Genomic DNA, 26959 nt, shown 5'->3' with positions numbered 1-26959 from the left:
CAATTTCTATCGGCGGTTTATCCGCAGCTATAGCACCGTGGCTGCCCCACTCACGGCACTTACCTCCCCTAGAGTGCAGTTTCGGTGGTCACCTTCGGCTGAGGAGGCCTTCCAGAACCTGAAGGCCCGGTTTACGTCGGCCCCCATCCTGCAAGTCCCCGACCCAGAGAGACAGTTTGTGGTGGAGGTGGACGCCTCCGATGTAGGGGTGGGGGCCATTCTGTCCCAGCGGTCTGCCAGTGACCAGAAGCTCCACCCATGCGCCTTCTTTTCCAGGCGGCTCTCACCGGCAGAGAGGAACTATGACGTAGGGAACCGAGAGCTGCTTGCCGTTAAGCTGGCCCTTGAGGAGTGGCGTCACTGGCTTGAGGGGACCAGTCTGCCATTTTTGTGTTGGACTGATCACAAGAACCTCGAGTACATTCAGTCCGCTAGTAGACTGAACTCTCGGCAAGCCAGATGGTCTCTGTTTTTTACCCGGTTTAACTTTTCCCTCTGTTACCGGCCCGGAACCCGCAACGTCAAGCCGGACGCCCTGTCACGGCAGTTTGTGGACAAGGGGGATTCCACCCCTTGCACTGACAAGATCCTGTCTGCCCCTGTTCTGGCTGCCTCTATCACCTGGGAGGTAGAGGAGAGAGTCAAGGCTGCCCTGGAGGCCCAGCCCAGGCCGAGCTCCTGTCCCCCTGACTGCCTGTTCGTTCCCCAGACCTTGATGTCCGAGGTCCTCCAGTGGGCCCATAGCTCCAAGCTCACTTGCCATCCTGGGAGCCAGCGTACTAAGGATGCCTTGCAGCAGAGGTTCTGGTGGGCTACTCTGGAGAAGGACATCTGGGAATTCGTCAACGCCTGTCCTGTCTGCAACCGGCACAAACCTTCCCACCAGGCTCCCGCTGGTTTCCTGCAACCTCTGTCTGTGCCTCATCGGCCCTGGTCTCACATCTCCCTAGACTTTGTGACCGGTCTCCCGCTGTCCAACAAGCATACCACCATCCTAACGGTGGTAGATCGGTTCAGCAAGATGGCCCACTTTGTCCCCCTGCCCAAGCTCCCCTCGGCCAAGGAGACTGCTGAGCTGGTTCTGCTGCATGTCTTCCGGCTTCACGGTCTTCCCACGGATGTAGTCTCCGACCGGGGTCCTCAGTTCACGTCAGTCTTCTGGAGGGAGTTCTGCACACTCATCGGGGCCACAGCTAGCCTGTCATCTGGATTCCACCCACAGTCTAATGGCCAGACTGAGCGCAAGAACCAGGAGATGGAGACAGCTCTACGGTGCTTGGTCTACGAAACTCTAGCATCCTGGTCCCAGCAGCTCCTGTGGATGGAGTATGCTCACAACACCCTGACCAGCTCTGCCACTGGAATGTCCCCGTTCCAGTGTGCCTAAGGGTTTCAACCGCCATTGTTCTCGGCCCTGGAGAAGGAGGTTTCCTGCCCCTCGGTCCAGGCTTTCGTCCGTCGCTGCCACCGAACCAAGGCCAAGGCCAGAGTTGCGCTCCTCAGCTTAGCCAACCGGTACTCCGCAGCGGCCAACTGGCGCTGCTCCAAGGCCCCAATCTACCAGGTTGGCCAGAAGGTGTGGCTGTCGACCAGGGACCTACCCTTGCGAGTGGAGGCAAAGAAGTTGGCACCCAGGTTCATCGGACCATTTGAGGTCCTGAAGGTCATCAATCCTGCAGCGGTGAGGCTCAAGCTGCCCCGGGCCATGCGGGTCCATCCGTCATTCCACATCTCCAGAGTGAAGCCGGTTCGGGAGTGTCCACTGGTCCCTGCAGTACAGCCTCCACGGCCACCGCGGTTCATCGAGGGAGGTCTTCCCTACACGGTTCGTCGCCTACTTCGTTCCCACCGTCGTGGGAGAGGGTTACAATACCTGGTGGACTGGGAGGGCTACGGCCCAGAGGAGAGATGCTGGGTCCCGGCCCGACACATTCTGGATGCCCCGAGAGAGAGTTTCACTGCAGCCACCCTGACCAGCCCTCCAAGGGGCCTGTGCCCACGGGGGCTACCCAGCCGAACTCTGCTTCCTCTCTTCCTTCGGCAGCGTCAGACATCGAGGAGGAGCCGTCCTCCGACCAGGACAATTCATCCGCCGATGAGAGGGCGGAGATGTCGGAGGAGTATTAGTCCTCCCTCAGATCCCCTTCGCCAGCGTGGCGATGGTTTTGGGACGTCAGGAGCCGTCCCTTAGAGGGGATTCTGTCACGGTTCAGCGCCACACGTTTCTCTGTTAGTAAACAGACAGGCAGACAGGATGAAAACAACTAACTGTCTTGTCATTTCAGATTCTGCTTCATCAGTCACTCCGGGCCGTTACAGAAAACTCAAGTACAGTTGGTTCAGATCATAGTTCTAACTTATAGATTTGCTCTCTATCTATTAAAGATGACAAACCAAAGAAAGGATCACCTGCATGGGCTATTTTACAGACAGGCCTGTGATGACAAACCTGTTGTTACAAGACAGACATATTGTGGCATTTTAAATCTATTTCGTACTCATTAGTTGAGCAGGTATTAAGATATTTAAATGTGATGCTCCCAAAGGAAAGCCACAGAATGTGGAGTTATTGTTCTCCTATTTTCTGTCAACATTTTGGTGAGCGCATTTCTTAGTGCAAAAGAAACACAATAAGGACGAGGACTCTCAAGACTCCCAATTAATATTTTGTTTTCCATGAAGCAACAATCAAAAATTAACTGCATTTTTTTAATACAAAAAAAAGAAATTATTAAAATGTTGGTTTTTTTAAAAGAAGAAAGCACTGAAACCTTCAAATAAATCTTTTTTTTTCTGCAACCAAACTGTGTATAAACATACTGCATAAAGCATAGAAGCCACTGGGGCTGTACTCACTATGCGAATCGTCTTTATTTTCACTTGTCACAAAATGCTGTTTAATGTTGATCTCATTGTGGGTACCTCGGGCCTCAATCTGCTGCAGTCTGTTCCACTGCAGCTCATTATGTTCCTCTCTCACTTCGTGCCCTGGCAGCGTTCATCTGAGTTCAAATTACATTGTTTGGCAGTTCCCAGCGCATTTCCCAACTTTATTAAGTATTTTTTCCTTATTTTAAAGCAGGGAAAACAGGCCGTGCTACAACCTTCTAAAAGTTATTTCCCACTGTACCTATCATGGTATTTATGTAAACAGGTCACGTGAGGCTCAGTTTGTCATTTTCTGTAATGCCTTATGAACATACTTTTAATGCCTTACAATCAGCCCATAGCACTGTATACTCATAGCTATAAGCACCCCTAAATATTCATAATGCGATATAACAATAACACAATACAATATAAAGCATTTAATAATGATTTAATGCAAGGTTACAATGTTGCCCAATGCAATTTAGATTGCAATAGAAGATCTTTGATGTGACGTGTTGAGTCTTGGCCAATCAGCGTCCTGTTTTCTCGACAAAAAAAATCTGATTTTTGGCCGAGTTGTTGTCATCTCCGTAATAGAACATTTTAGATGCGCCCGTTTCTCAATGGCCGTTTCTCAATCAGCGTTCGGCCGTTTCTCAATCAGCGTTCTTCTCTGTACTCGTGTTCTCGTGGACTCGTGAAACGTCATCAGTCGCGGCCCAAGTACTGTTCCAATTCAAAAGTCCGCTTCTCGCCAAGAACGGTGAAAATGCCCGGATGTGACTTGATCCGCCCATTTTACCGGGGACGCATCAGAGCAGACTTGAGCGTTCTTGAGAGAGCCAATATCCCAGAATGCATTTCGGACCAGCAAACGGGGAACAATGACGGATGAGAATACTCTTAACTGAAAGTTGACGTTCTCTGAATACTACCGTTGTTGAGTCACAAAATGTAATTTTAGGATGTTTTCAGGCGAGAAGTTAGTTGTTTAAGCATCAAATCTGTGGTCGCTTTCTCAAGAATCGGCCGACTTAAAAAGATACGCCGACGGGTTGAGGTCCTGCTCGCGGGACCGTGAGCCCCGCAGCACCGGGCCGGCAGCGCTCTGCTGCCCGCCGAGAGCAGCCTGATCTCGGCTGGACTTTTTGAAATGATCCGCTGGCTCCGATGTCTACGTATCGATTAAACATGAGATATAATTCTGTTTCGAGGATTTAACAAGCAATCATTATTATTTATGCACAGTCACATTAAATCAGTTTGACTGAGGGAAAGGTTAAGGTTTATAACTTAAGATTTTAATGTAACTTTTACTTTGAACTACAGCGGTGTCTTAGTACTTTTGACCGAAATGTTTGCAATTATATGTGTATATATATATATATAAGTATATATATATATATATATATATATATATATATATATATATATATATATATATATATATATATATATATATATATATATATATATATATAAATATATATATATATATATATATATAAGCATATATATATATAATACATATTTATAAACATATAATATATACAATTATATGTGTATCTATATAAATATATAAGTATATATAAAACACATTTATAAACATATTATATCTACATTTATATGTGTATCTATATAAGTATTTATATAAAATACATATTTATAAACACAATATATATATACAATGAGATGTGTATCTGTGTGTATATATATAATATATATATATATATTTATAAACACAATAATATATATATACACACAATATATATATATATATATATATATATATATAATATATCAGCTATATACAGCTAGCTGTAATGCTAACGGCTCTCTATTCCTGCTCAACTGGAATACAGACAGTTAAATGACAACACAGATATCATGGGATGTCATGGGGTTTGTTATTGTGTGACCTCTGTTCGACATAAGTTATTTCGTCTCAATTCATCGATGTGGACGCTTTATAGAAGCTCAGTGCTACTTAACCTGTTAAGATTTCAGTGAGCTATAGGCTCAATCCCCAGTGTGTTACTTCCTCATTTCTTCCTTTCCCATTTTATTCTCACGCATTGAAAATCATTTACAATGTTCTAATTGTTTTGTCTTTTTTATTTTCACACAGGGATTGCATTCGGCATTCTTGAAAAGAAATACTTCCCTTTGTCGGAAAACGAACACGTTTATGTAAACTTACCGGGCGAAATCCTGATGCGTCTGCTTCAGGCCGTCACTGTTCCTCTGGTGGTGACCAGTGTGGTTAGAGGTAAACCAGAGGGCCTGTCACAATTCAACCCTGCTGTCTGGGAATGCTTTTGATTTACATACACATGCATATCATTATTTTATTATCTTTCATTTTTTGAATGTAGGAGTAACTGACCTGAGTGAGCACGCCTCCAAGATAATCGCTGTGCGTGCGCTGGTGTCTCTTGACGACTATTATCGCTGTGCTGATAGGTAAGAGAAATGTGACTCCAATAAAGTAGGTTTTGGTTATACTTTTCGTTTATTATGTGCACATTTCGGCATACAATCACACAGCTATTGAAACGATGTAACGTGAAGCAACTTTTTATTGTTTGAAGATCCTCTCCTGTTTGATTTAAGTGTTTAAATGTCATCAACTGTCATAGTCATTTTCCCATGTTGTGTTATTTCTCATGTTGTATGTGTATGAATTAGCCTTAACAAGCCATACTTAGTTTAGTTTTGGTCTAAAACCTAAAAAGAAAGAAAACTGGCCCACTATGGTACTTGTGTACTGTTTAGAAACTTACGCCGCTCAATTGCAGGATTATTGGTGGTCTTGCTGTTCCAGCCTGGAGATATCTTCTATTGTATTTGAATAAATATTTAACCTTGTTACCAAAGCCATAGTGGAGGTCTTTCACACCTTCAAATGAAACTATTGTGTTGTGTCAGCCAGCATATGGAGATGAATATAAACTGGAACCAAAGCAAGATGTATATTGTAATAGATGTATAGAGATATACTTTGGTGTTTATTTCATCATTGTTCTGTTGAATTGAGTGTTTTTTTGTAATAAACATAGTTTTTTACGTAATTGTATGAGAATGTCTCTCCTCTTTTTTAAACTTGAGCCCCAAATTGAGGTAAGCTCTGACCTTCACTTGAGCACATGGCTCTGCCTCTCACCTTTTTTAGTGTGAACATGAATGTGGATTACAGATTGTACAGGTTTTAATAAAACAAAACCCTCATCCTTTAATTAACACTTTAAACCATGATTCTCTTCACCTCACAGCTGCAGTACATTTCACAAGATGCACAAGTCCACACATCTGCTTCAACATAACAGGATCCCTTTAAGACACACAGCGACCACTTAGAGTGACTTATACTAAGCACATTATAAAGCATTACACCAGGGAGTATAATGCATTACAAAAATAATATGTATTAAAACTATGGGAATCATGAGCAAAGAAAGGCCAGTAACCAGCAGTTATGAAGTATGATAATCAATGACCTCGTACATCTTTATAAAATGCTTCTGATTAGTGTTACTACGCACGAGTGCTCACAACTATAATTACTTTACACACTGCTATAAGAAGATTATATTATTTGCTTCGAGGTGACAACGGGGGGTGACGCCATCAGTGTCCAAACCGTGCACGCTCGGGGAGACGCGAGGTCACAGAGACGCTCCCCGCCCGCCGGTGACTAACGGGAGGGGAGAAAATGTGGGGCCTTGAAAGAGTGAGGCTCCCATTTACCCTCTCCCACTCGTATACTATGTACATTTTTGTGTGTGTGTGTGTGTGTGTGTGTGTGTGTGTGTGTGTGTGTGTGTGTTCTCTCCAACTCCACAGTCTGTAGTGTCTGTGTTTAACTCACATTTTCACCTGCACTCGACTTAGTTTTGCACGGATCCCTGTGAGGAATGTCATTAAAACCTGTGTGAGTCTTCCAGTAAAACAAAATGTGTGACTGTACTTTAAATATTTATTTGCTCATCAAAATATGTTCGAGTGCAACAGACCAGACTCCAATATTAGTCAGGGAATAGAAGTTTATAAACATATATATATATATATATATATATATATATATATATATATGTATATAAACTTCTATTCCCTGACTAATATTTGATGTGCATCACTGCTGGCTATGATGGGACATGGTATGATGCATCCGGATCGATGCAATACTATATTAATGCAGTGGCGGGCCTGCTAAGCCTTCTCTGCTGGCCTAAACAGAATCACAAAGTTGATGGAGGGTGGACTGGGTCTCTGTCGGCCCTCAGCCGGCCCACAGTGTCCATGCTGCAGGGACCACCAGGTGAGACGTTCTCATTCTTTCCACAATGTAATCCTCGGGACCCAGAGTGTGTTACACTTCACTAAATCCTAAAGACATAGTAGATAGAGCTGAATGGCAATACTAACTGAATGTTGTAGGACACGGTCTGAAACCACTGTACAGGTCTATTGCACTGCTGATGTGACTCACATTTCACAAACCTCATATCATAAAGTGGTGTTCATTTGTGGAAGATAATATATCGCTGAACAAAAAGTTTGAGTGTCTGAAGCGTTTCTTCGCAAGAGAGCTCAAAGTCAATGGGAAAAAAAAATCCCATTGACTTTTAGTGTGTCGCTAACTTCCGGGTTTGACCGACAAAAACATGTCTGCCCTGCAGCACGAGACGAGCTTCCCTGTGCTTTGTCGACACAGCCGACCTAATAGATTTGCTCTGACTTTTGAATTTAGGACCTTTAAGGTTTAAACCGATGACTCCTCCAATTCAAATCACAGCACCGGCTCTAGTTCAGCCATCAGAAGAGTGTGCATCTAAACTGTCCTGATGATTGCAATAAATCCCGTATCTTTAGGTAAAGCAGCCCGAAAGCATCAAGCTGATGAAGCGATTCATGTTCAGTCTTCTTCATTCCTCTACACACAAAACACAGTTAACAAATGTGGACACCTGACGTCCAAAGCGTCTCACGTGAAGCATTCGGCGTGGAAATGTGTGTTTTTCATTCTCTCCATCCTTTTTGTGAGGGTTGTTAAACACACACACAAAGAGAAGCAGCCGCACTCTGAACATGACAAGACAGAAGCCCAACCATGTGTAAAAGTAAACTAGGAACTCTTTTATTCTTTTTTGTTCATTTTATAGATCTATGTTTCACATTTTTTTGTTTGTGTTTTTTTTTTGTCTACTCGAGTCCTTTAAAAGTTTGTCTTGATGCTGGGTGCAGCTTCGGTGTTGGTAGTACATGCAGGGTCGTGGATTTCTGTCGGTGGAGGGTTTTCACACTGGAGGGAGGGAGAACGTGGGGAAACCCTCCCAATCCCATCCGAGTGGACGAGCGCCGACCACTCCGGGAAAAATTATATTAAATAAAAAAAAGTTCCACTACAGGCACAGCTGCAGGAGGAGGAGGAGGAGGAGGAGGAGGAGGAGGAGGAGGAGGAGGAGGAACCATCATCAAGGATCAAGGATTCACAAAAGGGTTAAGCGGAAGCAGTTCAGTGCCTGTTGTGATAGTTGCCATCTGATCCATAAACGGCACGGTTTTTTATCATGACATCATCAGTTGACATCTTTAGTGCAGACAAACAAACAAAATCAACAAAAAAACAACAACTTTAGAAGCAGGCAGTCGTTAAGAGGCGTATACAAAAAAACTCAGCTTTGCAGAGAGAGAATAGAACAAAGACTGGAGGGCAGACTCCTGTAGTGACGGGGCGACATTAAAGGAGACATCAGGTGAACTTCTTGTGACTTTGGTCTGGGTCTATTTGTTCAGGGGGCGGGGCTCTGGATCTCACCGTTTTTGGAGTTTCTATCTTCAAATCAGCTCTGGGTTCTTCTTTCCTGCTTTTCTAATACGACTCATAAAACAATCAAATCAAATAAAAGGTACATATATGACATCACACGTGCCAGCTTGTGGATGCCACTTTTAGCTGAGGCACCTTACAGTGCATATTGTTTTTCCTATCTTGTTTTTCTTGTTTTCTCTTTTTTAAAACATTGGTGGCTACAATGGGGATGAAGCCTGTTAAAACCCCGGCAGTGTTGGTGCCATGCGTCATGGTGCCCAGTGAGTCACGGAGAACCACTACTACGTACAGGAACATCAACATCTTCAGGGGAGGGTTAGCCCGAACCCCCATATTCAATGGAATAAACACTTTTCGTAGCAATCAAAAGTACATTATTCAGTGGATATACAAAAACCCAAAACAGCAAAGAGTTGGGTTAAAAAAAAAAAGAAGAACAAAAAAGAAGCTAGAATAGTGGGGCGGAAACACACATGGATTTCCCTTCGTACCTCTTTACCTAATTAGACAGGTGTGCGTGTGAGAGTCGCAGTCAACAATAAATATGATCCGTGCTTTGCTGCATCAATAAGCTCAAACTCCCATCTGCTCACAGCTTCAGACGCTTTTATAATCTACACGACAACCCGCCTTCTGGGATTTTACTGTATATACTTTATAACTGTCTTACATTATAGTGAATTTAATATGATCTGGTTTTGTGTTGTTGTTTGGACAAAACGAATATATTTAAAGATGTATCATTGGGCTCTATATTGGGATGGATGTTTTTTTTCACTGTTATCTCATTTTGTATAGACCAAATTAGATTAATCAATAACAAAAACACGATAAAGTTCAGCCCTAAAATGTATTACCAGGAAACATTTAATATTTGAATAGATTTTCTTAAAATCTGCACAGACTTTATACAACTTCTTTGGTATGTTTTGTTTAATAACATACTTTTGATTATGTTTGATAGCTGCATTGCATCAAGTACAATGTTTGAGGTGCGACCCATTCCTTGATTTATATTCTTTGCAGGCACGCCGGATGTTTTCTTTCCCAGAGATGACGTAATGACGTCGTTATTTTTAATGCTACAGAGAGGAGGACGTTAAATGAATGAGATGCGGGCTGACAGCGACCAGACAAGGCGGATGGCGAGAGGATGAACCGGCCGATGGAGCATCGGGATCATCAATGAAATCCTAGTTTAACGCTCGTCTTAAATTGCGTTAAACAATTAAGTGAAAAACGAGATAGTAAATTAAATAAGCTGGTTTGCGAGTGTACATTCATTCGCCTTGGGAGGACGTTGATGTTGAATCCCGGAGTATGCACCAAGTGTTTTCTGTCTTTTCTGCAGAAACACCGGAGATGAAGCCCTCCCTTGAAGGAAGACGGCCACCATCGCAAAGAGGCGTTCAAGGTCTCGCTTGCTCTCCAATGCCAGACTCGGTAGAGGGAATTTAATTTAATGGCACAGCGGGCTGCAAGGACGAGCCAGCGACTGAAAGTGGGATTATTGAACAGTCCGGTTATGGTGTATTTTTTCGGCTGAGGATAACCATCTCCAACATGTCCCAGTGTGTCCCGTTTCCCCGGTGCTGTAACCAGGAACCGCTAACCGAGTAACGCTACTTAATTTCATTTATATATCGTTTGCGCTATTTTACCGGTTGGACCGCTTTTTTTCTGCTTTTTTTTGTTTGTTACTTTCGACATTTTCTATTTGTATGCATATAAAAAAAAAGGTTACTTCACAAGCTTAACGTGGCTATAATAAACCACAGCACCCTTCCTGTCTGTCAGCGTTGCCCCGAATTTAGCCGCACAACGTTAATCCTCGTTTGAAAGGAGTTGCGTTGAGCTGTCCTCCTCCACCATGCATGCACGGACACGTTTGCATGGGTGAAGCCGACACACAAAAAATGCACCTAAGGGCATAACGTCAACAACCACCTCCACCACCACCGAGCCCAATGTCCGGACTGCGCGCGGCACCGGCGGCCGTGAAAGCCCCAACCAGAGCGGCTTGAGTCGGACACAGAGAGCGAGAGAGAGAGGGGTGGGGATCAAAAGCTGAAGCTAGCCTCCAAGCCTGCTCACACCGCCCTCAAGAGACCCCCGAGAGGATCATTTTCGACTCCACTAAAGCCACCAAAATCCTGCAAAAATGGGGTATGTCGAGCTGCAGTTCTCACTCTCCATGTCGGGGTATGACTGACTTTGTTTGTGCAGATTTCAGCAGCAAAGGCGCAAACAACTGCTAGCTTTAGCCTCCCATGGCAAACTGTGTGAAGTCCTCCTGTCAGCTCTGGTGGATATATGAGTAGAAGAGTAATGCCTTGTCCCTGCAGCAAACTGCCCCCAAAGGGATGCAACAAATAAACCACACACTCCTGGTGGAAGTATCTGTCCATCTTTATATCTCCTTTGCAGCCTCCATACACTGGCATGTTAGATTAGTGGAGCCAAAAGATTAGGCTGCAATGAAGCAGGCTACTGTTGGGGAAAGTGTCAGAGCTCAGACAGTTGCTTATTTTGGTACATGACTATAAAAGAATGCAAGACATTACAGAATATATGTATTTGTTGCAGCCAACCGGAACCCGTTGCTATTAAAATCTTCTCCACTAGGCAAAGATGATCTCCCCCCTGCACTTGGCTGTGTGATGCATGCAGCTGAGGCTGCAGATGGATGTATGGTGATGCTCCTGATCAAGAGCGACCTAGTTCTTGTTCCCGATGAAAGCAGATGATGTAGCGTGTGATTGGTCTGTTGTCATATTGTGGTCGGGGTGGAGGGTGGGGGGGAGAACATCCTCTGTAATTCTCAATGGTCATAATCCACCCCCAACAATCAATTCCTCAGACGCAGAAAGAGAGCATGTGTGCAGTTACCCCCATAATGAGCAGGCGAGCCGAAGCTGCTCCAACAAGAACAATTAAGCACTGGAGCTTCTGTTCCAGCGACAATAAACTAGACAGTGCCAAGGGAATGTGTCTCTACTTAACCAGCGAGGCCAGTAGGTTAACGTGCCACCAGCGTGTCTCCACTGGGATCTCATCACATGGGTGAATAGTGAGATAACACATGGCTTTATTACAGTCTTATACTGACACCTGTTAAGGGTGGAAGCCCATTTCTGCCAGTTAAAGAAAAAACATTATGAATTAAACTGTAGCCGTGATTATAAATATATCCTCACGGTAAGTCATAATTGTGAGATATAAAGTCAAAATGATGATAGAAATGTATAATTATGAGATTAAAAGTCATTTATATCATAATTATGACTCATCATGGGGATATTTCTATTACCAAGGCAACATTTTCATCTTATTTTTTTTCTTTTGCTGCCAGAAATGGGCTTCCATAGTTACGCCTTGAACGTATAAGCAACATATTTTAGTTGTTATTGGCTGACAGGACTTATTCTAGCTCTGGGTAATTTATTGAAACTGTGTGAAACTTTATTTCATAGCGACAGCAGAGGGGGGAAACAATAGGAGGGATGACCTGCAGCAGCTAAGGTTCCTTTGATGAACATCAATATTAGATTGTTAGCGCCTTTACCTGATTCTTAAATACATAATTGTAGAAAGATCTCAAATTAATTCATATTTTAAAAAGATTAACACAGTATAGATATCTGAAAAGACAGGACATCTTTATCTTTATCTCGGGTACCTGTGCTGCTGTTGATGAAGTGATGCGCACCTGTACTCGCTTCTCCAATGTGAATATTTTTAAATCATCTTCTGTGATATTAAACTGAATATCTTTGGATTTCTGACATTAGGTCGGACAAAAGTAAACATTTTAAGACGACACTATGGTTCGGGGAACTTCTGATGGGATCGATAATTAAATAATTATTTTAATTTCTGATGATTATGCCAAACTTAGTTTGCTTTTGTTGCCTTTTTTCTTTCCCCTCCGTTATCAGTTGCATTCTATCTTCCATGGAGGTCGAGGAGAGGTTATTTGAAAAGCCCTCAAAAAACGTGTTTCACCCAGATGAGTGTGAACCAAAACCTTAACCCTTGAGCATTAAATATAATGTTGAACGATTATCTGAGACCCGTTAAACGACATATGGGTGTTTGTTTTGTAACTGGAGGTGTTGCCTGCCAAGCCCCTGCTGCGTCTCTGTGAGTGGGTTAACCCGACGGGGGATGCTGGGATCGGATTGGGCGAGAGAGCATGTGCTGGGAATGGGAGAGAGAGAGAGAGAGAGAGATGGATGTCTGCAGCTCATGACCAGCCCTAAGTCACATGGTTGTTGCCACGACGACGCGCCGGCTAAGTTAGTAATGCAGGGTTATTTTTCCTGCGAGCCCAGACTGCAGCCGACGCCGTGTGATGGACGTTTACCGTTTTATGACTTATTTAATACGGCCTTTAATTCTAGTCTTTTAAAAGGAAGACGCTGAATCGTGAACGTTTTCAGGTTTTCTTGGTCGTTTTATAATATAAACTATTTGGCTTTTTAGAATCTGGACTCTGAAAAGTAGTTTTCTTTTCAGACATTTTATGGATCAAATGATGAATCTGGGAACGAAGAAAATTAACAGATTAATCAATAACAGCATTAATTTGTCAGTGGGAGAAGCCACGTCGAAGACAAATGTACTGCTTTAAAAAAATAATAATAATAACATATAATGACATAAAAATAGTTTTTATGTCATTATAAATCAAATATCTTTGGGTTTTGAGACATTTATAAATCAGGAATCTGATTCATTGACAAAGAAAAGGATCTGTAGTGGCAATCCTGCTTAAAAATAATGACAACAAAAACAGTATTGATTAATAAGGTCTCAGGGAAATATATATAATAAATTGGGATAATGTGACTAATCCCGTGACTCAAACTTGGCCTCAACGAGGCTCAATGTCCCGAGTGACTGATTTGCGAAATGTCCTGAGAAAGAACACGCTGGATGTAGTTCCAGATACTCTGAACACATTCACTTTTTTAGACACGGACACACTACATGTCTTTGTTCCCCCCCAGTATGCAAACACTAGTGTGTGTGTGTGTGTGTGTGTGTGTGTGTGTGTGTGTGTGTGTCTTCTGTTTTCTGCTGGTTGGAGGTGGAGAAATGCTGATCTGATAACATCTGCGGTCAGATTCCTCTGTCAAAGCACTTGTCATTGAGACTTGAATGCCTCAGTACGCTTCATTGTGAAAAGGGATTATGGGCTAACAATCGGCACACACTCTCCCGGAGACACACACACACACACACACACACACAGGGGCAGATTTTGATCTGGGCCACGCTGTCAGACTAATGAATGAAATGTAAAATATCCTGCTAGAAATGTGGTCAGGGCGGCAAATCTTAAAAAGGAGGAGTAACTGAGGAGTGTGACGCCGTGGTAGAGCGGCGCTGAAGCTGGCCTCGTTCCAACGGTCATTTTCTCCATTTTAAAACAACGCTCATGCAGGATGTTCTCTTTACTGACACTGCAAAAGAATACAAGGTATTTCAAATGAGATGAAAGTTCATTTTCAGTTGGTGGAATTCACTTCCTGCTCTCTCCCTTTTTTGTTTTAACACATTGATTTAACACATATTTTAAATTAAAGTTGCATTCAGCCATTAGCTGATAAAACAGCGTGTTCTACAGGCACATGATTGATTGTGTGGTTTGTAGTTTTCACTGTGTGTGCCGGTCTGCTGAGCATCTTAACACCAACGGAAGTTTGACCTTTTTTCATTAAGTCAGGATTGACCGTTTGTGGCATCTGTCTGTTTCCTGAAATACAGACGGACATCTTTGAATTGATTTCAATGCTGTTTGCATTGAGTTGACTGAAGTCTTTAAATGTGAAGGATATATAAACTGAATCATCAAAGGATCTGAACTCCAGTCGGCTACAGAGGCTGCTTCATCATCGAGTGACGAGATCGTTCTTTGGGAAATTGTTGCGCAGCAGTTTCACTACAAAGTATGAAGTAAAAAAAAGATATAAACAATTTAAAAAAACGGTGCAACAAACAAATGCACACAATGTCAGAAATGCAAACCGGTCTGGATGCTGTCAGAGTTTCTGGAAACGTGAGCCTCTCTTTATCTTTGCTGGAGTTTATATTTCAAACTCGTTATTCAAGACGGAGTCACGTTCACAGGACACATTGTTCAGCGGTTTTCCTCCGTTTGAATTTGAGAAGCAATGAAGTTTGGATCTAACACACTTTTTGGCACATAGTTTTCTCATCGTGCTGTACTACTTTAATGGTAACAACAGTAACGTGTTACATTCAGGAGCCAAACCGTGTTGGCTTGACAGTAACGTGTTGCATTCAGGAGCCAAACCGTGTTGGCTTGACAGTAACGTGTTGCATTCAGGAGCCAAACTGTGTTGGCTTGACAGTAACGTGTTGCATTCAGGAGCCAACGACCCAAACCAGGTTGGCTTGACAGTAGCGTGTTGCATTCAGGAGCCAAACCGTGTTGGCTTGACAGTAACGTGTTGCATTCAGGGGCCAACCACCCAAACCGTGTTGGCTTGACAGTAACGTGTTGCATTCAGGAGCCAAACTGTGTTGGCTAGACAGTAGCGTGTTGCATTCAGGAGCCAACCACCTAAACCGTGTTGACTTGACAGTAACGTGTTGCATTCAGGAGCCAACCACCTAAACCATGTTGACTTGACAGTAGCGTGTTGCATTCAGGAGCCAACCACCTAAACTGTGTTGGCTTGACAGTAGCGTGTTGCATTCAGGAGCCAACCACCTAAACCGTGTTGACTTGACAGTAGCGTGTTGCATTCAGGAGCCAACCACCTAAACCGTGTTGGCTTGACAGTAACGTGTTGCATTCAGGAGCCATAAATGGGGATTTATTAATGTGTGATTTCCAACACTTTACATTCTTAATAGCCTACATGTATTACATCATAATTAATTACTTTTGATCATATTTGTGTTTTTTAAGTGACTTATCAAATGTAATGAAGTAAAAAGAACAATATTTCTCTCTGACGCCTAATGGAAATACTCAAGGAAAGTACCTCAAAGTTGTATTTAAGTGCAGTACTTGTATTTGTTTATATATGTCCAGGTTTACCTCTGCTCTTAGTTTGTTTTGGAGCGTTCAGACCAGTTACAACCAGTTACAACCAGACTGTTACAGCTTGTTTTGCTTTAATCCCGGACTCCGGGAGGTCAGAGCGCGCTGATCTCTGTCTGTTGGCTCAGGTGCTCCAGGTCACCTTCGGCATCGCGTCGGCGTCTCTACGTCAGTGTTCGGCCTGCTGCTCGGCTCCGGCCGGCCTCCACACTCTCGATGCCTCAACTGTAGCATGTATGGAAACGACCCAACTCTTTCCTCAGCATGGATCCTAAATCAATTGACCAAATCAGTGTAATAAACGCTTCCCCTGGAGATGCATTGAAGAGAGGCAGAAGCCTCTGAGCGGTTATTGGTGCTGATGGTGTCCATGTCTGCGTGGGCTGCATTGTTCCTCTCTTGTTGTTTTAAAAGTAGGAGGGAAATTAGCATGTCTGCCCTTTCTTTCTTTCTTTCTTTCTTCTGCTTTAAAAAAATTCTCTTTTTAAATATATCTTAACCGCCCACACACAAAGCAGATGGTTTAAAGAAAGTCCCAAGGCAAATTCCTCGAATGTGAAAATCTATATGGCAATTAATCTGCTTCTGATTTTCAGACACATTCATGCAGCAGACACCAAATCTCATTTATGCCGTCTAAATCTGAGCATCGTGATCGTTTGTGTGACATTGTTTTGTCGAGCTTTCCATGAGGCTTTATTTTTGAAAATAAATCAATGTTAATGACTTCATTACCCCGCTGGCTGCAACGGTTCATTAACTCCAAATAGTGGAGTGATCGGGGAATTATAATAATTTATTTGTGTTTTGGAACATTGCGGAAAATCTACATTATGAAGCACATTTTTCTTTTTTGCTCGGCAACATTATTTTGATTCTCCTACCAAGTCATTCATATGCAGATACACAAACATGCACAGCGATTTGAGTGTGTGTACTATCTGCTGTGTGTGTGTGAGGAGGCAGACTGTGTACGCTTGTACATAAACACACTTACTCTCCGCGTGAATGCCTCATGGGTGTTACTTTTTTTCCTCTTCTCGTCCAGTAACTGGCAGCAACACGGCAGGCTGGTGAATTATGGATGTAATGGGATCTGGGAGGTTGTTTCTCTTCTCACCTTCCTCTGATTCATCACGTTCCTCAGTCCTTCCACTCTCTTTCCTTTTGCAGAGCAGTGTTGGATATTTCATGCGGCGCTCTAGTCACAAGTTTTGCTCGTGTGTCTTTTAGCCAACGGCAGACTGTAGGAGCGGCACTTTGGTCCCAACAGCTGTTGGATGGATTGCAATGGCATTCAGTTCATAGGTTCATGGTCTCCTCAGGATGAAGCCTACCGATCTGACTTTTCATCTAGAGGTGGACGTTTCTGCTTTTTAGTGAAATGTCTCGCCTTTTGAGTTCCTCTTAAAGCGCTGGTATTATTTTCAATATTATTGGAGCTGCCATGAAATTCAGCACAGAGATTCATTTGCAGGATTACAGCAGCAAACAGGATAAAATGCACATTTAAAGAGACATAGTAACATACACTCACCTAAAGAATTATTAGGAACACCATACTAATACTGTGTTTGACCCCCTTTCTCCTTCAGAACTGCCTTAATTCTACGTGGCATTGATTCAACAAGGTGCTGAAAGCATTCTTTAGAAATGTTGGCCCATATTGATAGGATAGCATCTTGCAGTTGATGGAGATTTGTGGGATGCACATCCAGGGCACGAAGCTCCCGTTCCACCACATCCCAAAGATGCTCTATTGGGTTGAGATCTGGTGACTGTGGGGGCCATTTTAGTACAGTGAACTCATCGTCATGTTCAAGAAACCAATTAGGAATGATTGGAGCTTTGTGACATGGTGCATTATCCTGCTGGAAGTAGCCATCAGAGGATGGGTACATGGTGGCCATAAAGGGATGGACATGGTCAGAAACAATGCTCAGGTAGGCCGTGGCATTTAAACAATGCCCAATTGGCACTAAGGGGCCTAAAGTGTGCCAAGAAAACATCCCCCACCATTACACCACCAGCCTGCACAGTGGTAACAAGGCATGATGGATCCATGTTCTCATTCCGTTTATGCCAAATTCTGACTCTACCATCTGAATGTCTCAACAGAAATCGAGACTCATCAGACCAGGCAACATTTTTCCAGTCTTCAACTGTCCAATTTTGGTGAGCTCTTGCAAATTGTAGCCTCTTTTTCCTAGTCAAAGTCAGTCAAAGTTGCTCTTCTATCAGCTTGAATCGGTCGGCCCATTCTCCTCTGACCTCTAGCATCAACAAGGCATTTTCGCCCACAGGACTGCCGCATACTGGATGTTTTTCCCTTTTCACACCATTCTTTGTAAACCCTAGAAATGGTTGTGCGTGAAAATCCCAGTAACTGAGCAGATTGTGAAATACTCAGACCGGCCCATCTGGCACCAACAACCATGCCACGCTCAAAATTGCTTAAATCACCTTTCTTTCCCATTCTGACATTCAGTTTGGAGTTCAGGAGATTGTCTTGACCAGGACCACACCCCTAAATGCATTGAAGCAGCTGCCATGTGATTGGTTGATTAGATAATTGCATTAATGAGAAATTGAACATGTGTTCCTAATAATCCTTTAGGTGAGTATATAAAGAATTAACGGTAAAAACTGTTTCTACAATACTGAATTGTGTATATATATGCAGACAGAATAAATATAACTACTAGCCTACTAATAAGCCAATAACTCTTCCCCTGATGCCGAGTTGTGGATGTGGCAGCAGCGTTGTTGTTTCATCTATTTTGGTGAAACCGAAGCTGGTTTCTCTTTCTCACCGGTACACACACACTTCACGCTTAACCCTCAGAGTCGAGGCCTGGATACTGACGGACGACTCTGTTCCTTCCCTTCTCTGCACAGAGAGCAGCCCATCTTCAGTACCCGGGCCCACGTCTTCCAGATCGACCCGAGCACCAAGAAGAACTGGGTTCCCACCAGTAAACACGCCGTCACCGTCTCCTACTTCTTCGACAACACCAGGAATGTGTATCGAATCATCTGCCTGGATGGATCTAAGGTGTGTGTGTGTGTTGTGTGTTGTTTCCACCCTTCATGGAGCACCAGAGGCCTGGACCTGTCCTCCCTCTGTGCTGAAGCCCTGAAGGAGGCGGGCGGGTCCGTCATCTCTGTGGCAGCGATTATTTTGGTCTTGAGAGAGGTGCAGGGTGGAGTTAGCATAGTTATGTAACAGCCTCTCTGGGTGAATACTGCTGTTGTTGAACCACCAAGTTTTTTTAAAGTTTTTTTTTATGCTGTGTGTTCTGCTGGAAATAGCAGAGATTGGGTGGGTTGGAGCTGGAGGACGTTATTATCCAGACAAACAAGACAAAGAAAGTCTTTTCAGCAGAGAGAAAGAAAATGCCAGTGGTTTTCAGAAGCCCGAATAAAACAAAACAATCTCCTTCATTGACTGCAGACGGGCGGGGTTGTCCTTGATTTACCAGAATATGTTTTTCCAAAGAAATCTTCAAGAGAAAAAAAGTGGGATATCTCTTTTGTCCAGAATAAAAGGCATAATAAGTTTTAAATCTCTCTCTGAACCATCTGTGCTCTCCTCTCTGCCAGCGAGTCCGCCCACTCGGATCGATAGCACGCCCGTCTTCAGAGCTCCTCATTCGCTGCTTCCCGTTGAACCACAACCAGTGGGAAATCACACACACACACACACACACACACACACGTCTTACCGCCGCGTCCCCGTAGATATGGAGACACCCAGCGGCTGTCGTCAAACCATTACATCCGTTTCCTGAATCCACGAGGCGTCAACGAACAACGTGTAGCGTTTGAACTGGTAGTTTGAACTGGTAGTTTGAACTGGTTCTGTCCTCACCAGGCCATCATCAACAGCACCATCACCCCCAACATGACGTTCACCAAGACGTCGCAGAAGTTCGGCCAGTGGGCCGACAGCCGGGCCAACACGGTGTACGGCCTCGGCTTCTCATCGGAGAGCTGCCTGGCCAAGGTGAGACCCAGTGAACATGCTCTCGCTTTAAAAACATGGCCGCCGCCGCCGTTGTTGTTGTTGTTGTTGTTGTGTTACTCGCTCCTGTCACTTCTAGTTTGCAGAAAAGTTTGCAGAGTTCAAGGAGGCGGCGCGGTTAGCGAAGGAGAAGTCTCAGGAGAAGATGGAGCTCACCAGCTCTCCCTCCCAGGTAACAAACACCATCATCGTCATCGTCATCATCATCGTCATCGTCCTGTTGTCTTTACACGATACAGGACGGCGTGAGGAAACGCAGCTGTGGCCACCTCCACGCTACACACACACACACACACACACACACACACACACACACACACACACACACACACACAAATATTAAAAGGAGTATAGAATAAAACTATAAAATACAACAAAGTATGTAAAAGTAGCACCAAAGGAAGGATTTTAAAAGGAAAACTAAATTATATTTTAACAAGGAAGGAACCATACAGACGGAGTTACGGATGGAAAGTGTCATGCTGGCTTATATATGTGGATATTTTCAGTATTGAGCAATGTACAGAATAAGTAAAGTCAAAATCCGTTAATGTTGGTACGAGCCCCATGTGGCAGTCGTATGCTCAGCTGTCTCGTGTTCACTTGCTTTACCTCCTCTGCTCTCCCTAAAGCATCCTCAGGGTGGCGCTGTAAAAAGGTTGTCAGTCAACAAACCTGGTAAAAAGAAGGTAAAGAAGAAGTGGAAAGCATCATTTTCATGACTCTAATGCACCCGTAACCCTCACCCACCAATGCAAACTCCCCTCTCCCCGAGAAATGTTCTTTTTTACCCTGATGTCAGACCAGCAACCCGAGGAACCCCGTCTCTGTGACTTTATCCCACAAAAACCCTCCAGTTCTCCCTTCATGCTCTCAGAAAGTCTCATTTTTGAGAGCACGGAATCATTCTCACTGTTTTGATTTGTTTCGTCTCATCGTCCAAATTGTAAAAGGAACAGTTCAGGAGATCAATATCCTTCATGTCTGTGGGATCAATATGGAGCTGCAGACGCTCAGTTTAGCTTATGTTAGCTTAGCATAAAGACCGGACAAAGCTCGTGTGGCTCAGCAGTCATGTTATGTGTTTTGGTTTTAATCTGGTTGGGGGAGTTTTGTTACGTTTGGAGAGCCATGCTAGCTGTTTCCCCCCGTTTCCAGTCTCTATGCTAAGCTAAGCTAACCTCCGTACTAGCTCAAGCCTCATATTTATCATGCAGACGCAAAACTCTCGCCATAAAAGCAAATTATTATTGTTATTATTTCTCCCATATATGTATTTTCTGCTAATATATATCTATTTTTCTGATGTGTGGAACCAGGAGTCGATCCCAGGCGATCTGCTGTCACCTTTGACCCCGGAGAGCATCAACGGCACAGACGACGGGAGAGTCACGCCGGGCACGCCTCAGCACGCCGAACCCAGAGCAGAGCCTTCCCAGAATGCACTGGCCTTCTCTCACAGGTGAGCCGGGCTGACGCAGAACCCAGAAAACAAAACGTATGACTTCCTGTTTCCTTGCAGTTCCTCCCTGATGGGGAAACGATCACATCCAGGAGTGCATATGAGAGTTCCTTGTCCAGTTCACTCTCTGGAGTGCTGATTCGAAATGAAATTGGCACAGCGCAGCTCGTGTCGAAGCGCTTATTCATTTATTATTAATCTGGTCCCCGGGCCTCTGGACAGCACTCCATTAAAACACCACGCATGCCTCCTATTAATTATACAGCACTAAATGAGTGGAGATAGTTTTGTTCGCTGTGCTTTGGGAGATATTAATGCAGCAGAAAAAAAAAACTCTGTTACAACCACGTAGAAATTTTAAGTTTTCCAAATGTTTTTCACAAGCGTTGAAGGCAAACTTCTGTATTTTTCAACCAGGACTGTATATCTTCCCTGATTTTGTGTCTGAAATCCACTAAAAGTGCTTGTTTTAGTCCCCTGACTGGCTCAGAGTGTTATTATGAGTGTCACTATTATTCTGTCCAAGCCTCGCTGTGATGTCTGAATATCCGAATGCTCGAGCGAGACTCTTTCCAACACGCCTGACACTCAATAATAATTAATAATAACATAAGCACTCCTAGTTGGATGCCAGTCTGCACAAAGACCCGGGGAAGCGGTCTCCGGTTCAGTCTAACGGTCTCCTCTTCGCGTCGCAGTTCGTCCAACGTCAATAAGCACTTGGAGGCGGAGCTGGCGGCGCTCAAGGGGAACAACGCCAAGCTGACGGCGGCTCTGCTCGAGTCCACCGCCAACGTCAAGCAGTGGAAGCAGCAGCTGGCGGCCTACCAGGAGGAGGCGGAGCGGCTACACAAGCGGGTATCGCTGCGTTCGTTCAGCAGGATTCTCCTTTTTTGTTGATTCGTCGGCGTCGACCACGTGGCGATGATGATTTATTCTGTTTTCCAGGTGACGGAGCTGGAGTGTGTGAGCGGCCAAACCACGGTGATCAAATCCCAAAAGACAGAACTCAACCAAACGATAGAGGAGCTGGAGTCGGCCTTGAGGGCCAAGGAGGAGGTACGAGGAGCGGGGCGGCGTGATGGAGAGCGCCACGCGTCTCTTTTGATCTTTTAATAAGTACTCTTTTTTTTTTCATCACTTCCAGGAGCTGGAGAGACTTAAAGAGGAGGTGGAGAGTGCCAACGGGTTCCAGTTTAAAAAAGACTCTCTGACGCAGAAGCTACAGGTGAGCGAAGCAGGCGCACCTGCAGCTCATGAGCTGCCAATGCTGCGTTCAAGTCACAGTCGACAGTCTGTAAATATGAGTGTATATGGTCTCCTAGTTTCTGAAAAGTGCCCCAGAAGTCCACAAACGAAGGCAGTTTAGTGTCAATAACATCCAATAACAACGTTTCTACAGTCAGTACATCTATTAAAAAGCTATTAATACTATTAATAGTTATATCTGGTTAAACGTTTATTCACTGCAGTATAAAAGTCCTGCAGCTCGAAGAGAACAGAGAGAACCCAGACAGGTCTTTTGTGCAGAATAGTTATAAAGCCATTAGTCATAAAAAAAAGAAAGAAAAAAAACATAAAGATGAATTTCTTTAATCATTTATTTTACAAAAATTGGAAAAACAATGAAATCTATATATCCAACGTGTCTAAAAGTGTGATCAATGTTGTCTCCTCTCCTCTCTCCTCTCCTTTCCTCTCTCTCCTCTTCTCTCCTCTCCTCCCTCTCCTCTTTCTTCTCTTCTCTCCTCTCCTCTCTCCTTTCCTCTCTCCCATTTCTCCCCTCCTCTCCTCTCTCCTTTCCTCTCTCCTTTCCTCTCTCCTTTCCTCTCTCCTCTTCTCTCCTCTCCCTCCTCTCCTTCCTCTCCTCTCCCCTTTCCCCACTGCTCCTCTCCTTGAATCCATCACAGCTTCCTGTTTGATGGAATAACTTTAAGCTTAGTTTTGGTTGGTTGATGTGTTGCAGCTGATTCTGTCCCCCATCCATAGCATTAATTAAAACCCCATTAGGAAGACGTTCCCTTTCCTTGAGAATCAAAAGCCAGACTCTTTTGTTCTCGGGACATTTAATGGCGTTTTGTCTCCAGGACACGGAGTCCATGAACCGGGCGCTGGAGGCCCGGCTGAGCGACCTGGAGCAGCGCATGCAGAGCGACCAGCAGGAGCGGGAAGTCTTCCGCGAGAGCCTTCGCTCGCTGCTGGAGCTGCTGGACGGGAAGCTGTTGGAGCTCACGGAGCTGCGGGACGCGCTGGGGAAGCTGGTGGAGAGCAGCTAGAGCAGGGGAAACGACCTCATGTCGGCACGTCACGTCCTCACTGACATCTAACTTGAATTTCGTTTTCACATGTGTACGTGTAAAAGTTTACACACGACTTTATGCTTCTTCTTTTTTTGCTACGGTACACGTTTACAAAGAAACCAAGCGAAAGAGGCTTCGCTTGGTCCATGCCTTCCCTCCACTCCACTCTGGAATATTCTGAACAACACAAAGACCTTTTGGTTTCGTTTCTTTTTGTAATATCACGGCGTTTTGCAAAGCTTCGTTGGTGCATCGTGCCGGGGATCGGTTCGCTTCCCTCCTCCATCTTCTCTCTTCCGTCGTCGGCCAAATGAACACTCGGGAGTCGGGACTCAAGCTTTTCCCGCGCTCCGATTTCATTGTTAGTTCGTCGAACTTTGGAGGGTGAAGGCGCTTCGAATGTCATGAAGAGACGAAGGTTCCTCCTGTGACTGAAATCCACCGAGGCGACTGCCAAAAAAAGACTAAAAACTACAAAAAAAGACTTTAAAAAAAAAAAAAAAAAAGGACCGGTGAGGACTTTTGTCTTTATATTCTTATACATTATATGAGCAATATTAAAAAAGGGAGCATCAAAGGGTAAATAAACACTTTCCACTCTCACTTTCAGGTACTTTTACTCCTCTCTCGGATATGCGAGATTTTATTCACTTTCTTTCTATACACATTTTCTTTTTTTTAAAGAATATAAATTCATAGTGCACTTGTAAAAATGGAGTTTGTGTGTCTGAGTGAATCTTTCTCTCTCCTCTCGTTTCTGTTGCGACTTGAAGTGCAATGATTGAATCCTTATTTTTTATTTATTGCTGTTTTTGAAGAAGAAAGTTGTACACAAGCAAAGATCTTTAATCTTTTTTTTTATGTCTGGTGCATTGGTTGTCGAGGTAGTTTTGTTGTTTTGGAAAAACTGGCAATATTTTTGAACTATTTATGAAAATGAAATGAGAATATAAAGAAGGCGCTTGCTGGTTGGATTTGCAGAGATTTTTTTCTTTTTCTTTTGCCAAATAACATTTTTTTTTTCTTGTACAGAATTGAATTGTTGCTGATGTTGCCTTTGGCAGCAAACTAGGGGTACTTTATTTTTCTGTGGGATTTACTATTGCCAAAAATTCAGCGACGTTCAGAGGAATAGTACACACACACCTGAGGAACACTATTTAAGGGCTTGTTGTTGGTTCAGGTACATTTGGGAGACTTGAAATGATTTTAGCGGCGACTTTATCATGTTGAAAATTATGAATATTACAGCTTGAAAGAAAAAGAAAAACATTTGAATAAAGACTTTTAAATGTTGAATATACCACATGCTTAAAAACACAAATTGTAATTTTGAGTTTATAGTAAAAAAACAAATGCAACTTGTGCTGTCGTGTCGTTCTTTCACAATCCGGTTTCATCTGGTATTCATGTGTTTTACTTCAGTAGCAATACTAGTGTAAATACTACTCCAGGCACAATCTCAAGTACAAGTACAACGGTAACAGCATGAAAATGCACAAAGTAAAGCCGTCTATCAATAATCATAATGTATTCATTGATTCGTTCCATTATCCAAACCACTTATATTTGATATAAGTCATCTATTACATAAGAAAACTGGTTATAAATGCTAAATAATGGTTTAAAGTAAAGGACACAAGTATTCCAAGACAACGTGTTGGTGCTTGATTTTATTTTGAAAGGGGAAAAATATATATATATATATATATATATAATAAGGACATAGAAAGCAGAGAGGAATGTCATGATAGGAACCAAAAAGAGCAACACAAAAAATAACTTTATAAAGTACATTTACATTTGTATGCTTTTAAAAATCATTTTAAAATATGAAGTTTCAATAAATACTTCAATACATTTAGGCATGCGGATATAATTTGACATTTCATTGCAGTATGTAATTCATAAAAATGACTTTTCTTCTTAATTATTGCACTTACGTTGTGATGGGTTCGTCCTGAAAGCCAGTCACATGCATAAGGTCATACAAGGTCAAACTGGTGTCACACTCAGGGGACTGAGAGCTAATATCTGCCGTCGACTTTTACCCGTCTACATGATGTCAAAAACAAATAAACGTTAAGTATCATTAAAGATCTCACAGTTTGAGCCACGATGTCGTCGCGCTGCATGCAAACATGTTCAAGACTCACGATGGTTTTTAAACACTTGGCAACAGTTTCTCTATTTAAATGGCGGCTGTGACTCAGTTATGTTTACAGTGAACAGTTGGACACGCTTGGTAAATACACTTTGGCTTTCTTGCCGAGAGTTTGATGAGAAATATATATATATATATATATATATATATATATATATATATATATATATATATATATATATATATATATATATATATATATATATATATATCTTGGCATAAAGACTGAAGGGACAGTTAGCCTGGCTCTGTCAAAAGGTAACAAATTAAAATAGTCTTTTATTCTGTTAAACCAGAAAAAAAAAATACTGTTTAAATATAAATATAATTTGGATAAAGCTTAAATATTTGTATTGTGTGTACAAGTGAATTTTATCGCGTCTTATTCACGTCTTTAGTTGTGTGCTCACCACTGCCCCCCAGTGGCCAGACGGTGGAAACGCACACTGCTACTTGACGGTTCATGAGAACTGCAGTTGTCGTGGGTGTTTTAAACAAAGCTAGGCTAGCAGTTTCTACTCGTTAAGCTAAGCTAATCATCGGCTGGCTGTAGCTTCATATTTAACGTCTTCTAATCTTCTCATCAAACTCTCGGCCAGAAAAAAATGTCAAACTATTTCTTATAAATGGTACTCAGTGCATTACTTGGTAAATACAGGAGCGTGATGGTGAGTTTCTGTTAAAGACAGGTTTGACACAGTTTAACACACAATAAGGAGACTGGTATAAAACACACACACACACACACACACACACACACACAAACTCAAACAACAACTCCAGTAAGAAAATAAGGTTGGAAAATGGATGTTTGAAGGCAGTGGAAAGAGAGGAGACTCTCTCTTAAGTTAATAAAATGACAGTACAAATAAATAAAATCCCATGTGATGTAAATGTTGACCAGCAGAGGGCGATGAAGCCTCAGGCTGCAGCTCGACTGATCCCTGCAGACAGGCTTCAATATGCTGCAGGGAAAAGTGTCTGCATCAAGTATCCAAACTAGATATATCCTCCACAATGTGGAGCGTGTTATACACATGTGTTTAAGGTATACATATAAATAGAAGAAGGGGTCATCAACTATTCCTCAGCACTAATTCATCTGCAGGTTATCTTCTCAAGTCATCGATTAATCGTTGAGTCTATAAAATAGTGGAAAACGCTCAAGGCGACGTTTTCAAATGGCTTGTTTTGTCCAAAGAAAAACAGAAAGTGACGGAAAAAGCA

The 26959-nt window shown here is 43.1% G+C and overlaps 1 protein-coding gene across 1 annotated transcript; it reads left to right on the top strand.

The window, feature by feature from the left end:
- Positions 1 to 5085: 5085 nt before the first annotated feature.
- homer1 (homer scaffold protein 1) lies at positions 5086 to 24103 on the top strand (the record flags this gene model as incomplete). The annotated part of the gene is made up of 11 exons (XM_079235015.1): positions 5086 to 5140; positions 5247 to 5334; positions 18681 to 18837; positions 19657 to 19788; positions 19886 to 19978; positions 20448 to 20495; positions 21126 to 21268; positions 21967 to 22126; positions 22217 to 22327; positions 22416 to 22496; positions 23356 to 24103. 11 exons carry the CDS (start codon positions 5086 to 5088, stop codon positions 23542 to 23544), a joined length of 1257 nt encoding a protein of 418 aa, XP_079091141.1. The 3' UTR covers positions 23545 to 24103.
- Positions 24104 to 26959: the final 2856 nt, after the last annotated feature.

This window comes from Taurulus bubalis (genome assembly GCF_910589615.1).
Source record: "Taurulus bubalis genome assembly, chromosome: 19".
NCBI lineage: Eukaryota > Metazoa > Chordata > Actinopteri > Perciformes > Cottidae > Taurulus > Taurulus bubalis.
Note: the sequence above shows the minus strand (reverse complement) of the source record. Positions and strands in the feature narration are given on the sequence as shown.